Source organism: Protopterus annectens, chromosome 1.part2 (assembly GCF_019279795.1).
Source record: "Protopterus annectens isolate FY-2018-M chromosome 1.part2, PAN1.0, whole genome shotgun sequence".
In the NCBI taxonomy this organism is placed as follows: Eukaryota; Metazoa; Chordata; order Ceratodontiformes; family Protopteridae; genus Protopterus; species Protopterus annectens.
In genome coordinates, this window is record NC_056727.1 from 110,024,498 (window position 1) to 110,047,752 (window position 23,255).

At 42.6% G+C, this 23,255-nt stretch overlaps 1 protein-coding gene across 1 annotated transcript in view; it reads right to left on the reverse strand.

Annotated features, from left to right (window-relative positions):
• Positions 1 to 23,255, reverse strand: part of PSME4 (proteasome activator subunit 4) — a 2,990,260-nt gene that overhangs the window by 2,072,878 nt on the left and 894,127 nt on the right. The window contains exon 13 of the mRNA XM_044055122.1: positions 22,567 to 22,631. Within this exon, the coding sequence (XP_043911057.1) occupies positions 22,567 to 22,631 (65 nt within the window). The remainder of the gene's footprint in view (positions 1 to 22,566; positions 22,632 to 23,255) is intronic.

The window sequence follows — 23,255 nt, forward strand, 5'->3', positions numbered from 1 at the left end:
CCTATGGGATGAAATCAATATTTCTCGAATGAGGGAAGAAAGCCTGGGTGATCTAGCCATCATGGGAAGTGGAGAAACCATGCGGTTAATTTCAGGCTCTGACTGTCTGATATGAATGCCCGACAAATGAGAGAGCATATGTGGACTCGGATCCAACTTCATCAGGGGGCACACAAGGTGAGACCACAGAAAGGTGAACCAGGTCCTGTCGAGGCCAAAAGGGAGCAATGAGGATTATTTTACTTCGCAACCTGACAGAGTTCTGTAGAAACTTGGAAATCAACAGAAGAGGGGAAAAGGCACAGAGCAGACTAGACAGCCAAGCATGAACAAAGAGCATCCCTGGGGAACTTGTCCCTAAGGAGGGATCAAGGCAAAATACCTGCTGCATTTGTTATTGAAAGGGGATGTAAAGAGATCACAGCAGGGATGACCTCATTTCTGGAAGATCTTGTCTGCCATGGACTGATTCAGGGACCACTCGTGAGGCATCAGTGACACACGGCTGAGCCTTTCGGCTAAAATATTGGCTTCCCGGGTATGTGCATTGCTATCAGAAAGCGGATGGAAAAAATCGTCCAATGCCACACTCTCATCACTTCTCAACATAGGAGCTAAAACCTGGTCCCTCCCCGTTTTTGTTGATATACCAAACCCCTGACATGTTGTCCATTTAGCTTACAATAGTCCCTTGAGGAAGAAAGCTGTCCAGTTCCTGCAACACTAGAAGAACTGCTCTCAAGTACACTGCTACGCAATTTAGTCTCCAGGGGCCTTCACGTGCCTTAGACAGTCCGGCCCAGACAATGCCACCCACCCCAACTGTGAGGCGTCTGTGGTCAACGTGGTGACTGGAGAGGGAAGAACAAATAGGAATCCATGAGTGATTTCCAGGGAATGAATCCACCAAAATAGATGCTCCTTGCACACACGAGATAGGCTGATGGGAAGATTCAAAGGATACCTGAGAAGTGACCACTGCACTGCCAAGGTCTACTGAAGTATTCACATGTGGAAGCGTGTCATGAGAAGGAGAGTTATGGTTGCTGCCATGGACAGCAGTCAAGATCTGGCTGACATGAAACTTTAGATCGAATACCCTGTCCATGGTAAGATAAGCACAGGACATCTTTGAGTCTAGACAGGCCCCTATGAAATCTATGGCTTCTACTAGCTTCACCATTGATTTCTGTAAGTTGATGGTTATCCCCAGTGTTGAAGCTAAGCTGAGGAAGTAATCCCTGGCCTGAAGAAGTAGATGCCTGGCTGGGGTGGTCAGCAGCCAGTCATCCAGATATGGAAATATCTGATAACCTTGCAGTCGAAGAGGAGCTGCAACTACTGCTAGACATTTGGTGAACACCCTGGGGGCTGTGGTGAGACCAAACAGAAGCGCCCAGAACTGGTAGTGACTGGCTTCCAACCTGAAACACAGAAAAGGCATGGAGCGCCTGTCCAGTCAGATATGGTAGTACATATCCTTGAGGTCTATAGAGCACATCCAATCACCATCTTTAGGAGAGGTAAGATGGACTGAATCGTGACCATTCTGAACTTTGTGTGCTTCACCAGTTTGTTCAAAGAGGTCAGATCCAGGACAGGTCATATGTTCCCTGGTTTTTTTTGGTACTAAAAGGAATATGGAGTAAACGTCCAATCCGACTAGATTGGGGGAGGACCTCCTGGATGACTCTTTTTGTAGTAACTTTCTTATTTCCTGGGACATGTCCTCCCTCTGGGTGGAACACTGGAGATGCAAAATTGTTGTTTGGAGACACTGGAAAAGGAAATGAAACATCCTGTGGATACGATCCTTAGCACCCACTGGTTGTTTGTGATGGCCTCCCAGGCTTCTGGGTGCAAGGAGAAATGCCTCCTGACTGCTCCCAAAGGTGAGCATCTGGCAACAGTTCAGGAATGCTGGAAAGGACCGTCTGGGGCAGGTTCCCGTGACCCTTGATTCTGTGGGACCTCTTCAGTCATACAGGTGGCATCTCCCATTCTGACCATATCCACCTCTGCCTGGGGGGGGGGGGGTCTCCTTGAGTGTCCTGGAAAGGACCCTGTGACTTAAAAAAAAATGTCTTCTTACTTCCATGCTGGTTCCTGGAGAAGGTCTGTTGTGGAGTAGAAAAATGAATCCTGATGGCAAACAGTCTTGCCATCTTTCTCACTGTGGGATGCAGTGTCATGGAGTGTGGGCCCAAACAAAGTGGAGCAATCAAAGGGGGCATCAATAAAGGACTGTTTTAAGGGCTCTGCAAAATCACCAATCCTCATCTAGGCATGGCGCCTTATGGCGATGCGAGAACCGGCCGTCCTTGAGGTACCCATTGCAGTGTGAGAGATAAGCCTCTTTGGACGGACTGGCTAAGGAGTGTAGGGTGGCCAGCCTGGAGGAAAAGGACTCCCATTCCTGGGAAGGCAAGGACCCTGGGACCAAGAGAGAAAGCTCCTTGACTAAGTTTCTTTGTAGCCAGGTAAAATGAGATAAGTAGTTTAATGCCCCAAGTGCAAAGGTAGATAAGGCATAGACTCTCTTTTGCCAAATCTATCCAATGTCTGGGATTCTCTGTTCGGTGGGGGGGGGAGTGGACGACAGAGGAGTTTTCCTGAGCCAGATCCTTCTTGGTGGCTGCCGAAACAACCATGGCATCCACAGGGATTCCCTTAATCCAGAAAGCCTTGTCAACTGGAGCACTCAAAATTTTGTCGGGTCTATATTACATAATCGAAGCATTAAAATGTCGACTCACCTTCGATCGACTCCTATATGACGAAGCTGCACAACATCGAAAGACCAAATCATCGCTTTCCAAGGGAAAGAAATCAGTTGGCAGTTCCTTTAAATCTGCCCTTTTCCCAACTGTAGTGTGATCTTGTAGTTAATATACATGGGCGGTGGGAGGGCACAGCCCCCCACATTGGGGGGGTGTGGGTGCAAAACCTTCCACTTTAATAGTGTCTGTTGTAATGTGGGGTGTGTGTTTGGGCTACCGATTTCTTTCCCTTGGAAAGAAATAGATGATTTGAGGATTCGAGAAACAGGGGTCAATCAAAGGTGAATCCACATTTTAATGCGTTTATATAATATTAATATATATATATATATATATATATATATATATATATATATATATATATATATATAAAACCCCCTTGTTAATACACACCACCTACTGACACTCCTCCTAACCTGCCTATAAAACCTACCCCAACTTTAATTCCCACCTCACCATCAAATATTATGTCTAAATCAATCATACCATACCAATTACAACTATTAATATTGGTCTCACTCTTACCTGCTCTAACCACTACCTATCTCTTAACCTCCTATGAAAAACCTCTTTACTCTACCCTTCTCTACCCTTCCAAACACACTTCAACACCAACACTAGCTATCTGTCCAAACATTCTAAATTTAATTTGCAAACCCAGCTACCTACTAGCTAAATATTACAGACTAGTACACATTAAATATAGCAACCTAAGAACTAAAAAAATCATTTGACAACTATTGTAAGCCTCTCCAATCTAAACACTTTACAATCCTCCACTCCTTAATAGACGGGGACATTCATCCTAACCCTGGCCCAAACTCTACCCTTACCACTGCAAACTGTAACCAATACAAAACTAGCACCCTACCTCCTACCAAACTGTCCAATTCACTCTCTATTGCTCATCTTAATATACGCAGTACTTGCAATAAAATCGCTCAAGTTCATGCCCTCCTAGAAGTCCATCTATTTGACATCCTATGTTTATCAGAAACATGGCTAAAACCTACTATAAAAGACAATGAAATCACCCCTAGAGGTTACAATATAATTCAACTAGACCGCACAACCAAAAAAGGTGGAGGGGTAGCAATTCTCTACAAAGCAGAACTACAAGTTAGTACTGTAAATCTTAACCAACCTTTAGATAATAATGTCGAAACAATTATCTCTAAATTCCAGCTCAACACACATAAAGCCATATATATCATCTGCGCATATCTTCCCCCAGGAAATAACATTAGCTTACTCGAATATATCTTCAATTGGCTTTCTTCTAATCTCCCACAAGAAACCATAGTCCTAGGGGACTTTAATATAGATTGGAATCCATGTAACAGTACAAACCCCACCACCAATATTAACCTTTATGGTTTCTCACAAACTATAAACTCCCCTACCAGAACTAATAGACTTAACAATAAAGATAGTACCTTGGATTGGATACTCACTAATACTCCTCATCAAACTTACACAACAGGAACTCTTCCAGACGACCTAAGTGACCATTCGCTAATATACATTATCAGACATAAAACCAGCCTAACTTTCCCTAACATTTTCAGAACAGTACACACCAAAAAGCATTTCAACCCCGAGCTGTTCCAAACAGAACTTAAACAATGTAATTGGACACCATTAAAATCTCTCCCTATAAATAAAGCAGTTGAATACTTTAATTCCACATTCTTAAAGATCCTGGACCATCACACCCCAACACAGTCTACTAGAAATAAAGCTAAACCAGCCCCTTGGCTCTCTAATAATAATAGGCAACTAATCCTTTGCAGAAACAAATCCTGGGAAAAATGGCATACTACTAAGAATCCTAGAGATCACCAAACCTTTAGGCAACACAGAAATAGTACAAAAAAAGCCATCTTTCTAGACAAAAAAACTATTACCTCCAATTACAACAATCCTCCCTCAAGGAACCACAAAAATTTTGGACTAGTGTTAACAAACTTCTATACCCAGGCCAAACTATCACCCCCAACCCACTAGGCTCTATCCCTGAGAATCCAACACAAACAGCCAATGCCTTTAATTCTTTCTTCACTGACACTATCCAAACTCTTGCTAGCCATCTATCTCCCAACACCTCTAATCTGCCTACTCCCACTACCAACCCACCCTCATTATTTCATTTACAACCAGTGTCTACATCCTACATCTGCTCCTTTCTCCAAAAACTAAAACCAACCACCCCTTCAGCTGACAAACTCCCAGCAGAATTCCTGCAAAAAGGAGCTAAAGCTATTGTATATCCCACCTCCATTCTGATAAATAGAACCATAAATGAAGGCACTATCCCATCTATCTGGAAAATTTCTCATATCATCAAACTACATAAAGGTGGGAACTCCAATGACTTTTCTAACTTTCGTCCCATAGCTCTACTATCCCCACTTGCATAAATAATGGAAAAGTGCATTCACAAACAACTTTTTAACCACCTTCTCCATCACAACCTAATAGCCAACTGTCAACATGGATTCAGACCTTTCCACAGTACCACCACTGCCCTGCTATTCTTCACAAACTGTGTCAACAAAAACCACAACAAAAAATATTCTTTCTTCTGCAGTCTTTGTTGATTTATCTAAAGCTTTTCACATGGTTATACTGAAATCCCTTTCACTCGACCCTCTATCTATGAACTGGTTCACATCTTACCTTGAAAACCGACAACAGGCTGTACTCTGGCAAAATAAACTATCTAATCACCTTCCTATCTCCCTAAGTGTTCCACAGGGCTCCATATTAGGTCCACTCCTGTTTTCCATTTATATCAACGATCTTCATTTAGCCATTCCACTCTCCACCTGCATTCAATATGCAGATGACTCTACTATAATCTGTTCAGCCACTTCGCAAGTCGAACTTCAGTCCTTACCCAAAAAGCTTTCAATACTGTAGAACAATAGTTCTCTAACCGCTGCCTCCTCCTAAACCCCCCAAAAACTAAACTGTTACTCTTCACACCAACCCAAAAGTCCACTCCTTTACATTTCACTCTCACATCCAATAATGGTACTCTTATTTCTCCTGACCCAACCACCAAACTCTTAGGAATTACAATTGACAACAACCTCAACTTTGATACTCACATTAATACCACAATAAAATTAGTTAACAGAAAACTAGGATCCCTCTACAGAATCAAACCCTTTCTTACACCAGTAGCAAGGACCGCTATAGCCAGAACTCACTTAATCTCAACTCTACTCTATGCTTCTCCCATATACACCAACCTCTCTAAAAATAACCTCAACAAACTAGCTACATCCTATAACAATATTGCTAGATTTGCTACAGGCTCTCCTTTCAGAACTCATCACTGTCCGAATCTAAAACAGCTAGGCTGGCTAGAATTTCTTAACCAGCTTTAATTCCACCAACTTACAATAGCCCACAAGACCCTGTATCAACCCAGCAACACTCCAATACTCTCTAGCCTCATTACACCTTATAATAATATCAAGAATCTACGCTCCTCAAACAAAAAGCTGATTAATACTACCAGACCCAACAACTCAGCAGGTGACTCCTTGTTCTCTAACGCTGTAGGAAAATTATGGAATCAACTACCGCCTGACCTCACATCTCAGACCTCTCGCTCACTTTTTAAAAGGAATCTAAAACTATTTCTCAATAAACATTGGTCATGCTCCTGCACCAACCCTGACTTAACTTTTTTTCCTTTACTCTAATTTTCATCCTACATCCTTTACAATCCTCCCTCTCTATGTTTCAATATACAATGTTTTGCATACAAATCTATGTTTACATGTATATTGTACCTTCTTTAGTATATTACCCTTTACAGATTTTTGATTATGTTATTATTTACATTGAGTATTATAATTATGCTCATCTTAAAAAAACAAAAAAAAACAAAAAAAAAAAAATGTTTTTTATAATGTTCTTACGCAACAATTGCTGTTTTTACATTGCTTCTGTCATAACCTTTATTAATTTTGTATGTTTTCCTGGAGCTTTTCTCCCCGGGCCTCTACTGAAAATGGACATGTATCCAGTTAGACTAGCCCGGTCAACAAATGTAAAATAAATAAACTAAATATATATATATATATATATATATATATATATATATATATATATATATATATGACCCCATTTTGTCAGGGTGTTTGGGAATTGGTTCTACTGTATCCAGCTCCTTCCACTCCCTCGACAATACCAGCTGGATGAGCGGGTCAGCCAGGGAGAAAACCAGGTAGTAGATGGGCCAGACCCAAAAGCTTCCCACAGTACCAATTCTTCAGGGAAGGGTTTTGGGAAGACCAGCCACCCGTCTGCAAAGGATTTCAAGGATGTCTCCAAAGGAGACCTTGTCGGGTGGTGATTTGGGAGACCCTTCATATGCCTCCTTTTACATGGTTTCTTCCAAGGGAGCTCCTTGGGAGGACACTCCAGGCAGTTGTCAGAAGAAGCTTCGGGATCCACTGTGGAAACTGTGGAGGCCTTCCAGAACCGGCTGTCCATGTGGCAGCTCAAAGGTCTCAGGCACAGTTCCAGTATGAGGTGGGGGAAGTTCTGTCAAGACAACTGCCGAGGATCTCCTAGGAAAGGAGAGGACCCTTTCCACAACCTCAAATGCAGAAGGACTCCAAACCGCCTGGAGCTGTCTCACTGGAGCCGAAACCACCAGAACAGACACCTCCATGACAAAACGGGTCACCCACTCTAGGGGGGGGGTTGGAGCTGAGCTGTCAAAGGCAGAGGCACCGAGGGGAACAGATGGTTCTGAAAGCTTCGGAGACGAGATCAACCCCCCAGTACCAACCTTGATGCTACAGCTCCGAGATACACTCAGAACCAAAGGAGCCAGAGCCAAGCAAGTCAGAGAAAACATCAGAGGTGAAGAAGAGATCGCTATCAGCTCCAACAACCTGGCACCAGGACCCAATGGAACTGACAACTCCGAAATTAGGGGTTGAATCAGAGAAGGAATTACCGGTTGGAACGGGAAACCCTCATGGAACCAGATGCGGACAAAGCAGACACAAGTTGCTTAGTGGAAGGGGGTCTAGAGAGACCTCCTGGGAAGGACAAACAAGGAAGACCCCGTTGCCAACACTGTAGGATCTGATGCTGTGGGAGCACCACTCGGCCCAGTAGCAACAGAAGATGAATGGGGCAGAGAAGTGGTAGTCACTGAGCTCAAAGCCGAGCGAGTCAGCTCTGAAGGCTTCGCCTTTTTCCTCGGCGGTTCTGAGGAAGACCACTCAGGACATGGTCTCCTGAACTCCCGGGACTCCCTGGGCTTTTCTGAAGTGGGTTGAGTCCCTGATGTAGAAAGTATCCCTGAGGAGGTGGAAGGTGGAAGTAGCCCCTTTAAAATACCTTTACTCCTCCTGTCCACCACAGCCCGAGGATAAAAATCCCTGCAAATCTCACAAAGAATCCAGATGCTGAGGCCCCAAACAATATACACACTCCCCATGGGTGTCAGATAAGGGGATCTTCTGCCACAGGAAGTGCACTTCTTAAATCCTAATGGTTTTTGATCAGCCGTGAGGAAAGGAGAACGCTAAGAAAAGGCAGAAGAAGAGAAAAGATTTTTTTTTAAAGAACTGACGGACAGAAACCTGAAACTAGACAGAAACCTAGAGAAGAAATTAAGACAGGTAGGGAAAGAAATAATACGAAAAAAATCACTCACCAACACACAGAGAAGCTCAAGCCAAGGAACTCGATGGGAATCAAAGTGCGAGAAATGAGATCTGGGGTACTGTGATACTGTGGCAGAGCAGGGCATTATGGGTAGGGAGCAAGAGCTCAAGTCAGGAGTCTCTAGTAATACCATATATGGTTCCCCTTCAAAACATCTAAAACCCATAACATCTAAAATCAAAACATCAAGACCATAACATCTAAAATGCATAAAATAGAATTTCATAACACCTAAAATGTTTAATATTAATAGTGCATCATCAACCGTGTAAATGTTACAGTTTAATCTGTTAATCTTGTAGTATCACTATGAGATGTTGTAGTTTTTATTTCTATAGTTATTACTTATATAGTGTAGGAATTTATACTATTTATATAGTGTTTATTTTGCCACTCTGTATGTGTTTTTAGGCCATACAGGTAAGTGATGTAGATATTATGTGTACATTCTTTATGGTGATTGTGATACAGTGGTGTTAGGAAATTAGCTTTTTTCCACTGTAGTGCAATCTCAGAGTTGGTATACTTAATTTAAGAGGGGTGTGAGGGACAGAGCCCCCCACATAGGGAATGCAGGGGGGTTTGCACCCCTGCAGAAATATAGTAAAAAGTGTGTTTGTTAGTTTGGTGTCGGTATATGTGGAGGGGATGTTATTTTCATGTGATTTGTAGTGTTCAATGTTGTGATGCACATTTTAGATGTTATGGGTTTTAGATGTTTTGAAGGGGAACTATATATATATATATATATATATATATGACACCACACTTCACAAGGAAATACAATCTTCCCCTGGATGCATGGCAAAACAAATATAATCACAAAACAAGAAGCAATACTTCAAGGACAGAAAAAAATGTATTCCTTACAAAAAAACAAACTGGTTTTGTTATAAGCTTCCTCTGTATCTAACATGTGCATTACCCACTATTCATTTTATATGCCATATCACATCACTTGAGCAGATTTTACACAAAAAAAAACTTATTTAAAAGTGAAAGCACAAAATTTCTTTAAAATTAACACACAAAAGTAACAACAGAATGGAAAAACGGTGGGGTGCAGATTTAGGAAATTTTCTAACCAGTGCCAAATGAATAAATAAATTCTCCATTGTTAAACCATGGTATAGATGTTCATTAAGACATGGGGAATAGAAAACCAGTATTCAAAATCTTTCCATCTTCTTCCAAAACATGGAGAGGTATGAAACTCTGAGTAACTAGCTTTTCATCAAAAAGTAAAGTAAATTATTTCAACTCTGTTAAATATTTAAATTCCATGTTTTAGCCAAAAAAAAAAAGTTATTCGTTTGCATTTTTTTCTGGGATCTTAGTGTAGATCAGAGCCATGTGTATGTACCTTTAATAAGCATTTCCAGATTTAGCACATGCATATAAACAGTGAGCATCTGCAGGCAGCAGTGCCATTTTGAGAGAATAGCCAGACTGTTAACATGTATGAGTGTAATAGTCAGTCTGTTTATAAGTTTAAGTTGCAAGGCCTCATTTCTGATGCGTTTGTGTGTAATAAACCTGCTTTAACTGAGCCCACGAATATTTGTCTGTTTTATTCTGACCAGAAGAGCGACACTTAGCCTTGTATTTTAATTTGCAGTTGTGGGATGATTGTGTTTCTGCAGTATTCTGCACTTCTATTTCCACAAGTACAATTACGTGTAAAAGCTATCCATTTGTATCTCAAACCTTCTGTGTACTACTACCAGATTTGAGCCTCAGTTATTTAATACTGCATTTTTTCATAAACAGTGCTAGTGGTAAATTTCTGCTTAGTCTGGTACCTTAAACTGCAGCAGAGGTTCAGTAGTGAGAGAACTATCTCTGCGCCAGTTTGCGTTTCAGTGCTTTTATATTCTGCTTATTATTTACCTGCTTAAAGTTGCATTCTGCATCTGCCCCATGCCCGACTAACATATTAAACTAAAGTTTCTGAAAAATGCCACCAGCTAGCCTGCTTGAAAAATTTTCCCAACTCTCCCACCCTTTTGCTGTGGTGGTTTTTATAAGGCCGTGTCTCTTGCCTCCACCCTTTATGGTAATCTGAATCCCAAAGTCCCTCCCTTCCCTCTTTCATTGCTCTTTTCTGTTTAAGTTATTTATGTACTCTTCCCGTTCATTGTTTTCACGGATACAAGATACTGAGTGCCCACCCAACAAACCAATACTGCTCCTGAGTAAACCTCCTTTATTACATAGTCTCCTGCTCATTTTTCTACAGCTCAGCAAAGCTTGGAGTCCTACCCTGCATTCCAGAAGTACTTTACTTGCAATCCAATGCCATCCAGGCAAAGTTAAGCAATTCTGATTGCTAAATCACATCTGTTTGAGTTATTCTGAGTGATCACTACTGTTTCCATATTTTGTATGTGCATTTTACTGTACTTTTTGTATAAAAAAAATTGCTCTTCCTCTCACTGTTTCTGTTGTACGACTGTCTTAAAATCGGCTTCAGCAAAGGATTTCCAGCTAACTGTTAAATTGTTTTGTGGTAGCATTCTACTTGTGTGTCTCTTCGACTGTGTTTGGGTTTATTCATCTTGTGGTAGGAAGTGTTTGCCTAGTCTATCTGAGCTAGGAAATGCACAATGCAGTGTAGTCATTTTCTGGCCAGAGGGGCTCATTAGTTGGCTTTCTGATTTTTCTGTGTGGCTATAAATTTTGCACATTTGTATGGGTTAGTGGTGTCCTGCAGAGCAGCAAACAGTGAGAAAGCAAATTGTTTCCTGTAGAACAGTCCATCAAACTGTACACTATAAAACAGCAGCAAAGAAAAAGTATCTTGCATACCAACAACCTTACAGCAGCTAGATGGACATTGAGTAGCAATACCTACAGATTTAGTGCAACTCAGTACTGCAAAAACATTAAAGTTTGGAGAATTTAGTACATTAAGCAAAATCTGCAATAATAAAGCACCCTTATTGGAATGCACCAACAAAATACCATCAATAGCCTTCTAACCCCAATGCACCACCCCTTGATATTTACCAATCAGTGGACTGGACAGTATGGATTTCCTAACTTCACTGCAGCCAGCTTAGTGGATGAGCATCTTGAGACAATGTAGCAATTGTCTTATGTTTACAGACAACCACTTAAACCTTAAAGAAGCAGAGATATACGAGAGGTGTACTTGAATGATGACACTGGAAGCTAAACTGTCACATGGAAGCACACATCAGGTTGTCAAAACCTCACACAACACCCACATTAAAATCACACAACACAAACACAGACTAAATATATGCTGAGGCACTGAAAAAATTATCCAAAACAACAAAGATCACCTAAACCACCCATTGCCAAAGTAACCCCTCAACAAGTCCAAAGGTACTCAGAAAATTCACCACCTAACACCATACATACTGTCACTCTCAGTGAAGCCCCAAACACTAAGCCCCTAAGGCAAGCAAACACACTTATCTGGATTCTCGTCACACAGGACTCCACTGTAAGATATACTGATGCCCCTCTAACCAAGCTTAACAATGAGAAGATAACAGTTAGTAACTTATATGGAGCCAAGTTCCACTAAATCACGTAAGCACTCAAATCATTATATGCCTCAGGTACCAGTACGATTCCAACACTGATCATATGGGTGTAAAAGACCTGAGATGTACCTCCCTGGACTATATGGAGAGAGACATTATTGGGCTTTCAGACCGTGTCTCTCAAGCTCGTACAAGTCAAGCACTGAATGGCATATTACCATCACCGAGGATAATGCCAGGATGTGAGCAAAAGATGATTGATTTCAACAACTGTCTTTCTGGTATCATTTGAGGGGATCCAGCATTTGTCAGCTTGGGAGGACATGGTTAACACACCATGCTGCTTTCTCAAGGATGGTCTGCACCCTTCTCCTCTAGGCTTTTGAATACTGGCTAAGACTTTATTAGTGCCTTTTTTTAGTTCATGCCAATTTGACAAACATACTGACAAAGCAAAATCAACCCAGCTGATCCTTAAGGTGTTACTGCTCAATGCCAGGAGCCTAAATTAAAAACTTCACTCTCTCCAAGCCCTCCTCACACTCGAGAATACAGACATCTGTGCAGTTATTGAGACATGGGCTCAAAGTAGCAGAGAGTACTCCAGCAGTGCAAAATTTCAGTGTCTTCCACACTTTTACACCAATAGTTGCAAAGACGAGATAAAGGTGGTGGTCTCTCAATATACATCAATAGCAAGCATACATCTAGGCTGGTCAAACAGAATGAGGTGCTGAAGTTCCTCCACGTGCATATCACCATAGACAAAATCCCACACCAGAGCCTAGTCCGTTACAGGTCATCCTCCATGTCCATAGGCTCATAGGTGTTTACTAAGCTAACGTTCACAAGGGCCTTTTTAAGCCTAGCCATGCATCCCAAACCTCTTGACAAGTTCTGATACTGCTGATCCCCAAAGAAGATCACAATGCAAACTTGTACCTGCTGTAGGCACATACCATCCAACCTAACACCCTACTCATAGAAGACTATAATTACCGCTCTGTAGACTGGGAGTCCTACATTGCCTCAAATCTACAGGAAAGAATAGTTGTGTAAAATTTTACCATAACCACAGATGTCCTTCTCTTCCATGTTGCAGTATTCCAAACCCTTGAGTTTTCCTCTCTTGCTACCTGAACATCTGGCCAGTATACAAAAGCTTCTAGTCACTGCAGGGTACATGGGATGTCTGACGTTAGCTAAGGGAACGTGGGCTATAAAAGTGACATCTGCATGTACCAGACTTCAGAAATGAGCACCCCAGTCGGACCCCAGTCCCAGGACAACTGTACAAGTCCAGTGCCATCCGAGAAGGGACAGTTTAATGGAAGAAGGAAAAAGAAGGAATACTGCAACATGGAAGAGGAGGACATCAATGGTCATTGTAAGATTTTACACAACTATTCTATGTCCTTCTATTCTCACGTTGCAGTATTCCAAACCCTTGGCTGAGTGCCAAAGCTCAAAGGGAAGAAGAGGGTGGAAGCGTGGAGCTATTTTTTTAGGAATTCATGAAGGATTGCCTTGGCAAATCCAGTCCTGGATTTGAAAATGTGATCTAATCTATAATGTTTAGTAAAGGTGTGGACAGACGTCCTTGTAGCTGCCTCAAAAATTGAGGCAGTGTCCAGCCCTTTAAAGAAAGCACCAGATGAAACCATAGCCTAGAGGAGTGTGCTTTAATCTAAGATCCTAAGGCTTTTCCATGGTATGTATAACAGAAAGAAATTGCCCTGGATATCCAGGCAGAAATGGTCTGCTTTGTCACTGCTTTCCCCAGAGACCTGGGATGAAAGGAGACAAACAACTGGTCTGATTTCCTGATAGAATTGGTCTTGTCAAGGCAAAACCTAAGCTGTCTCTGCATATCAATGGAGTGTAGGACTCTCCCACCGTCATTCTGAGGATGAGGAAAGAAGGTGGCAAGGTGAACAGCTTGGTTTAAGGATAACTCATTGACCAGTTTGGGCATGAAGGAAGGGTTGGTCCTAAGAGTTACCCTCTCCTTGTGGAAGGTGAGGAAAGGGGGAATAGCCATGAGGACCTGTAGCTCTGACACTCTCCTAGCTGATGTCAAGGCTATCAGGAATACTGCTTTTCCAAGTGCAGTGTTTTAGAGAGGCCTTAGAAGCTAGTCCCATGAGGGCGGGACGGGTTTCCTGGGGGCCAGAGATGCAGCACTCCTTTCAGGAATAACTTTGCAGGCAACCAAGATGCCAAAGGGGGCTCCAGAGGTAGACAAGCTGAAATAGCAGCAAGGTGGGCTCTAACAAAGGAGTACACCAACCCTGTCTGCAAGAGTTCACACAGGTATGACAGTACCGAGAACATCACCCTGAAAAGGGTACAACTGTCTTTCTAGACACCATATGGAGAATCTTTTCCATTTAGACAAATAAGATCTCCTAGTGTTAGGTTTCCTGTCCTCCTGCAGGACTGTGAACATGTCCCTCATTGTAAATCTGTCTGTAAGGGATCAGAATTCTATCACCCACAAAGTAAGGTTCCGAGACTGTAGGTGGGGATGGATTAGTCATCCCTTGTCCCGTTTCAGAAGGTCCACTCTGTGAGGAGGTAACTTGGGGTGATTCCCCTGGCTAAATGCAGGAGGAGGAGGAACCAATGCTATCTTGGCCAAAACAGTCACCAAGATTTTTGGTTTGTTCTGCTGGATTTTCAGTAAGACTTTCAGAAGAAGTGGGAATGGGGGAATGCATACAGAAACATCCCCTTCCAAGAGATTGAGAAGGCATCCATTGCCCTTGCCAGAGGACTGGGTAGCCTGGTGCAAACTGATGGAAGCTGTCTGTTCAGAGGGGAGGCAAACAGATCTGAGATGTACCCCATTTGTGGACTATGTCCAAGAACACATCTTTGTGGACCATCCATTCCTGGGACTGTGACATGGACCTGCTCAAGGTGTCTGCCTAGGTGTTCTACTCTGAAGGGATATATACAATGCCTGCAGAGTGACTCCCTGTTGTATGGCAAGCTCCCAGATTTGAAGAGCTAGTCTGCATAGCAAATAGGATTTTTTCCACCCTGCTTGTTCACATACCACAGAAATGTAATGCTGTCTGTGAACAAATTTAGGGGTCCCTGTTTCCGCATATGTTGGAAAGCCTTCAGGGCCAGAAGAATTGCTGTCATCTCACTGATATTGATATGTTCCTGTCTGATGGAGTCTGACTAAGTGCTCTGGACTCTTAGGGAACCCGTGGCTGCTCCCCATCCCAGATCTGAGGCATCTGTATACATCTCCTATACTGGCAAGGGAGCCTGTATGGGGAGTCCTGGATTGGAAGTCACTTGATTCAACCACCAGAGAATCTCTTTCCTGAGGCAAGGTAGGAAGGAGATTTTGTACACTAGGTAGTGACGGTGCTGTTTCCATATAGACCTTTGGTACCACTGCAACTTTCTCATGTGGAGCCTTGCCAATGGCAACATGGGAATAGTCGATCTCATATGACCCAGGAGTCTGAGGTACTGCCTGGAAGTCAAGACTGTGACTTGAAGGACACACAGCAAGTACTGCCTTAAGTTTTCCACCTTTTGAGGTGGCAGAAAGGCCTCATGACATTTGTCCTTATCCTGCATCCCAGGAATATTTGGTCCTGAGAAGGGTTCAGAGGTTAGACTTGGGGTAGTTTATCTTGAAACCCAATGCTTGAACGACTAATATTACTGTTTGTAGGTGGCATGGCAAGGATTTGGAACAGTCTGCCTGGATCAGAAGGCCGTCCAGGTAAGGGAATATTTGAATCCCTAGAGTCCTACAGAAGGCAATCACTGATGCCAAGCACTTGGTGAAGACCTTTGGTGTTGTAGAAAGTCAAAAAGGCAAGGCAGAGAACTGAAAATGTGAGGAGCCCACAGAGAATTGTAGGTATCATCTCCTGCAATTGGGCCTTATGGGAATGTGCAGGTAGGCATCCTTGATGTCCAAGGTGGCTAGGAATCCCCAAGGTAAAATCAAGGGGAAGAGGGTCTGCAGAGCGAGCATTCAAAAGGTGGGTACGTGCAGGAAAAGACTGAGGTGGGAAAGATCTATCCAGAGACAATCTTTTCTTGGGACTAGGAAGAGTCTGGAATAGAAACCCTTTCCCTTTTCTGTCATAGGGACACACTGAATTGTTCCTTGGGAAATAAGGCTGTCTATAACTGTCTGAAAAAGGGGAAGCTGCTTTTTGGGTGGCTGTGGAATACCCCTCCAGGAAGGTGTTGTGATCCAAGTCATGAAATAACCCTTTTCTATGATGAATAAGACCCACCTGTCTGAAGTAATGTTTTTCCAAACAGGGAGACAGTGAGAGAGTCTTAGGGAAAGGGGGTGGAATCAAGAGGCTTTTTCAGTAATGGCAGGTAGTCACAGACTACCTGCCCTGTCCTGAAACTGAGGCTTCTGGGTCAGAGTCTAAGCAGGCCTGGAAGGAGTTTGTTAATTCCTGGTGCTCTTTCTGCCTCTGGAAGGAGGAGGAGGAGCTGAATGTTTGCTTATAAACTGAGATTTTGAGGAGTAATTCCTGTGGAATTTGGGGACAGGAGAAACAAACAGGTAATTCAGGTCTTGAAACTCCTTCCCCTTCTGTTGTAGAGTTTTGAACAACTCAGCCACCTTTGTCCCAAGGATGGCAGAGGTACATCCAATAGTTTTGCCCTAATATCATCAGATAAGGGCTGTAATTTCAAGACTGAGGCAGATGCACCAGATCTGGCAGAGGCTTCAGCTGCATTGTAGTTGCACCTGTTAGAATGCCTAGTGACCTGAGAAGACAAGGCTATAAGGCTGGATATCTGTGCCTTGGCAGGAGAGTCTGGGATCTCAGTCAAAAACAGTGGTTTGTCCTAAAAGGGCTAGGTCATATTTTGACATGAGTTTGAGTTTACTGCCCTGAATGCCAGGGTAGATGAGGTATAAATCTTTTCTCCAAGGTGCTCCATGGCCTTGCTGTCTTTATCTGCAGGCAGAACTGAGGTGGATGGAAGCAGTTTTAAGGGCTTAGTAGCTGAAAGTATACAGTACTAGGGTCTGATACAGGGCATTTAATAAGAAATTTGCCCCCCTCAGGGACTTTGTAGAATCTCAGAAAAAAACAAAAAGTAGGTCAGCCAACTCGGGTACCAAATGAATAAAAAGCACAATAAAAAGTCAGACTAATTTAATAAGGTTATTGCTTTCACAGGGTTGCCACTTCTTCAGACCAAACTAGAACAAAAGTGTATGCATCAATTATATAATAAAAATAAGCCAATAACTGCAGGCAAGTAATAAAAAACCATCGAGGACCAACCGATCATAATTACCACCTCATTTTCCAGGCAGGTTTGAGGGGGATATCACTGCTAAGCCATGGCAATTTATGACCCTGGAGGGAAATAATCCACTTTAACTTAATCATTTCAATATAATTGTTCAGATCACCTCTTCTAATGCTGGGAGAGACCAACAGCAAAACTCAAACTAAATTTGTTATGCCCTGGAAAGGACAGCTCATGACTAGCCAAAGCATTAGTTGATACACTATTACGTATATTCCCAATATGTTCAAGGATACATTCCCTAAGTTAACATGTGTTCTTGCTCACATAGAAAGAGTCACATGAACAACATGCGGTCAAATAAACCAAATTATTACTCCTACATGTAGCTAAGAACCTGGGTGAGAAAGTCCGTCCAGAGATGGGATGAATAAACTGCAAATCAGAAGTAACAGAGGGCCAAGCCCTACAGCTATGCACTTTTGTTTTAGTTTGGTCTGAAGAAGTGTCAACCTCGCCAAATTGCTAACCTTAATAAATTGGTCTATTTATTGTGCTTTTTATTCATTTGGTAACTGTGCTAGCTGACCTACTTTTTGTTTTTTCTGATATTTGTTTTGTTGTGGGTTTGCCTTCAGCAGTTGGCTTGCTTTTATTTACTTACTTATTATTCACCTTGTAGAATCTGTCAGGTCTTCGAGGGAGAGCTGTCTGTGAATAAGGATTCACAGAGACTGCATTAAAAGCATCCAGAAAAGCTGGGAAGACTGGAAGTATAGCTGAAGGTGTCCACTTGTAGAAGATCATAATATCTTTTCTGAACTTCTGTCATCTCAGTGGAATCCCACTTAAAGAACTCCCTCATTTTGGAAAGGGTCTCCCCAAAGGTGCAATCCTCATCTGGAGAATCTGTCTCAACAGAATCTTCCTTTGGGGAGGCATAACCAAGGGGAGATGGTAACTGGGAAATGTAGGACAGAGAATCCTCTGAAGAAGAGTCAGAGGATTCCTCAGCTTCATATTGAGAAATATCTTGAGCCTGATGCCGGGGAGCCACTGGGGAAGATGAGGGAGTAGCAGGCCTAAGAGTCGCAAAAGCACTGGAGAGAGACTGAGAAAATGCCTGCCAGTCTGGCTGGCTCTGTACAGAAGAAGAAACAAGCTTTGTTTTCTGTTTAATTTTCAGAGAAGGCCTAGAAGGCATAGGGGTCAAGGCAGGCCTAGGTTCACTAACATCTGCAGTAGTGGAAGGACCCGTCTGGGGGGCCGGTACAAGCTGAGGTTCCCCCTCACTATCGATAGCGGACATCTGCATTACCTCCAAGGACGTGTCTCCCTCTATGGGTTCTGCGGCTTCCCCTACGGTACTCAGTGTATCCATACTGGTGGTGACCGAACGTTCCTCCAGGCTAACATCGGCCACAGGAGGGACATCGGGTGGAGGAGGCGCAGCAACGGATTTAGGCCTAGCAAATTTTGGCCTTTTTCTTAGTTGGTTCGATGGGCTGACCGGACTGCCCCTCCATAGCTATAGGCAAGCGCTTAAGGTGCTGATTTTCTAAATAAATGTTCAAGGTTTGCAGACAGCTGCGTAAGGTTTGAGGGATGAAGGCCTGACAGATGGAGCAGGACTTAAGGTCGCGTGTACAGGAAAATAACTTTCTTGGGTGGCGTAAGCCAGAAAGCCTTGTTGGCTAGGCTTATGTAGGCCCTTGGGCCAATAGCCTAGTACCTACCAATAAACAAAAAAGGCAAAGTGCATGGACATCCTTATGGGCGATCTGATGATCGGACCTACACTTTCCCTTCCTGGATGACATGAACCTAAACAGGCATGCAGTGACCCAAAAGAATAAAAACGTCCCTAGTGGAGTACTTATTTTTGAAAAGACAATCCGACGGCCAGGACAGCAGGAACAGCTGATGTCTGACTGACGGCAGAGAAATTCTGAGGTCTGGTACGTGCAGACGTCACTTTTATGGCCCACGTTCCCTTAGCCAATGTCAGAAGTCCGACGTACCCTGCAGTGACTAGAAGTTTTTGTATACTGGCCAGACATTCATCTAGCAAGAGAGCAAAACCCAAGGGTTTGGAATACTGCAACACGAGAATAGAAGGACATCAGAGATTCCAGGACTTTGTAAATACAAACAACATTGACCAAATAGTGAATACAACCACTAGAGGTTCCAACAAAATGGATCTCATGCTCACCAGCCCACACAATGTCTCATCCTTCCTGGTAAGGTTTGCCCATAAAGTGGCCTCCTTCAAAATCAAAAATAAACTCTAATCCCATTAAAACCAGTAACAGGAACTAATCCAAGGCAAATTACCTTTCATTATGTGGCAGTTTATCAAAACTGAATGTCCCACCATATCCCAAGAACAAAGCAGCCTATGCCGAACTGCTCTCAAAAACTCTGTATAGCCATGTCAATGGCAGCAAAGAGGCTGCTGTACCTACCAGAAGTAAGCCCAGGATAAGCCCCAGGTGGCATCTCAAATTATACAACCAAAGAGAAAAAAGTATGGCAAAAAGCAGGAAGGGTAACTCCCATAAAGATAAAATTCTAACATTAAAATAAATGGGCAACTAAGTGGGTTAAATTAGGTCAAGCAAAACCAATTCTGAGGTTACTGTAGCTTCCCAGGTGAATGACAGCTATGCTTGCCTTCTTCAGCTATATCAGAAATCTCATGGACTGCGCACAGCAATGTGCTGAAGTGGTGGATAATAGTGCCACATTCTCAGAGTCTGGCAATACAGCGAACCCATTAGTGGACAAATTCAGTTCCAGCCTTACCATCCATCCCTCTCACCCCCTGAAACATAACCCCTTCAACTATAACTAGGGGGCATGCACTGGCTGTGCTCAATAAAGCCAAGAACATGGCTTCAATAGGCACCAATACCAGCACAGGATGCCTCCTGATCAGTCTAAAATACAATTTATCAGGACCTGTGGAGTCGTTATTTAACTATAGTCTTATAATAGGCTTGGTGCTACGTGAATGGAGGAGTGCGCCAGTCATCCCCTTTCATAAAGGAGGACCCTCAACAGATCCCGGAAAATACAAAACCATTATTCTGACTAGTCCTATCTGCAAAGCTGTGAAAAGAATTATCAAGGAAATTATCAAGTGCTTAGGAGGCTTCCAGACACTGGATCCTTCCCTGTTTGGCTTTGTCAAAGGAAGGTCATGCTTACTGAATCTGGTGGTCTTCTATGAAATGGTCACTAAGGAAATGGATGAGAGGAAAGCTATGCAAACTGCCTACCTACTGGCTACAGCATTTGACACAATACCCCAAGTCAGGCATTGTCAACAAACTTATGGAACTGGGTAAAAACCCTTTATAATACGCCAAATAGTTAGTTGGCTCACTGATACGACCCAGGAGGTTAGAATCAGTAAGGCCACTTCCACAAAGAGGCCAGATACCAGTGGAGTCCTCAGGGATATGTGCTAGGCTGACTGTTCTTTGACATCTACTTATCTGATGTAAAAAATATTGGCAAAGACCTCTGGCTAACCAAGTTTACAGATGACTACAAACTGGAAACAGTCACTGAATCCCCACAAGATGAGAACACCCTTCAGGAAAGTCCAACACAGACAAACACTTGGTACCAAAGCCAAGGATTAAAACTCAATACCAAGAAATTTATTATAGTACTTTTTGGAATGTCAAACACATCAGGTAACTACAGCATCAATAAAACACCCCTAAAAGTTGATTCATTAGTCAGAGATCTGGGAACTCATGCAGATAGTAACCTAGCTTTCAACCAACATGTGCTCAAGACAGTAAGAAAATCCTTTGATATTGATCAACCTATAAGCAACAGCATGGTATCTAGGTCCACAGAGATTATCATACCACTGTATGTACTTGGCTCTCATCAGACCAGAGTACAATGCTGCCCTTGGTATGTGCCTGACCAGGCACATGCAACAACTAGAATGTCCACAAAGATCTCTTACAAAAAAGAATACAGGAGGTAAACAATGTCTTACGATGATTCCTTCAAAGCCCCAATTCTTTAACCTGTATCATACAGACTTCTGAGAGGTGATCCTTGCCTAGCATACAATGCATCCCTGGAACCTGTTTTGATGAACCTTTTCCACAGCCACAAAACAATCAGCATTAGAACAACTAGATTAACAGACCAAAATTTTGTTTGACACGTAAATAGGACCTGTTGGAGACAGAGAGGGAGAGAGTTTTCTCAGAGATTTCCCATTCTCTAGAACAGGCTCCCCATCCATTTGGAGCAGTGTTCCTCCTTAACCCTATTTAAGCAACTTGAGCCAATGGATGGATAATCAGAAATTCACCCGTACTCTGGTACCTATGTCTCTGACAGACAGAGGTGGTCAGTCAATCATCTCCTACATAAATTAAATTTGTGGGTCACATTTGGGTTGCATGGTTATACTTATAAGGAGCCTAGTGGTCGTTAGTCTAGTATACACCTAGGAACCTATGAATCTTCTCCAAAATGCTCTTATCACTACCTATTCTTTCAATATCTATAAAAACAAAACAAGCTGTTGAATGATATCTTTTGTGTTTATTATAGTACCTTTTGGAAAGTCAAACACACCAGGTAACTACAGCATCAATAAAACACCCCTAAAAGTTGACTCATTAGTTAGCGATCTGGGAATTCATGCAGATAATAACCTAGCCTTCAACCAACATGGGTCCAAGACAGTAAGAAAAGCCTTTGATATTGCTCAATGTATAAGCAAGGGCATGGTATCTAGGTCCAAGAGATTATCATACCACTGTACCCTCTCTAGGATATCTAATGTTACGCAAATGAGAACAAACTCTTTCCTTAAATACTCATCGCTGGCCAGGAACTCCTATTCTCTCCAAAGACAACAGTCCGTGGTGTCTCTTCACAATTATCTACATTTGGGTCAAATATGACCACTCCACTTTATGAACTGGTAACACAACGACCTGCTGCAATAGCTCAGAGATGTATTCACATGCTAGAATTTTGTTTAGCATAACTGACAAAGGTTTACATTTTCCCTGATTCTGCACAGTATACCACCAGTTATGTTATCTAGTTCCGTGAAAGCCATCTAAAAATTCAGCTCCAGACTAGCTTACTGTAAGCACCTAAACAACATGCAAAGTCTTACAGATGATGTACTTTATCCTGGAGTTAAGATGTGCTTTCTACACACCCCTACAAGGACAGCCAAGTGTCCAAAAATAATGAAATTAAAACTAAATTAGTTTTCAAGACTACATAAATTCACATGTTAAGCTCACCTGTCCATGAACTGAAGCACAAAATCTTCAAATTCTGCTGAAGCGGAGCACAGCTCCCTCTCCACCTACAGTGCCACAAAACAGAAAGAAGAGTAACTGTTTTAAGTACAGATGAAAGGTGAAAATAAATGTTTGCATATTATATTTTGATTAGATGTGTGTATACATATGTACAGATAAGCATATTATACATAGATATGTGTGCATATATATGCATGGGTCTACTTAAAAGGACCGAAATTCCACTTGTCCGAAAACGAACAGTGGATTCTCGGTTTTGTGAAAGTGCACTTTCGCAAAGAACGGTTCAACAAACCACTAAGGAACACAGGTGCCGAAGCACACTACAGTGGGGAAAGGGAATTTACATGTTTCCCCACTGTAGTGTGATCTCGGAGTTGGTATATTTAAGAATGTAGGTGTGGGGGGCACAGCCCCCCAAATGGGGGGTGCAGGGGGGCTTGCCAACCTGCAAAACAATGCTTTACTGTTTTTTATCGGTCCACTGAAATGATGCTCACGGAAGTGCACTTTCGCTTAAGTGCACTTTCGCATAAACACGGGTCTACTGTTTATATTCAAAGAAGTGAGTTTTCAAATATATACAGTACACCCATATGCGTATATATATATGTGTGTGTGTGTGTGTGTGCGCGCGTGCATATGTATAATTTATATACACACACGTG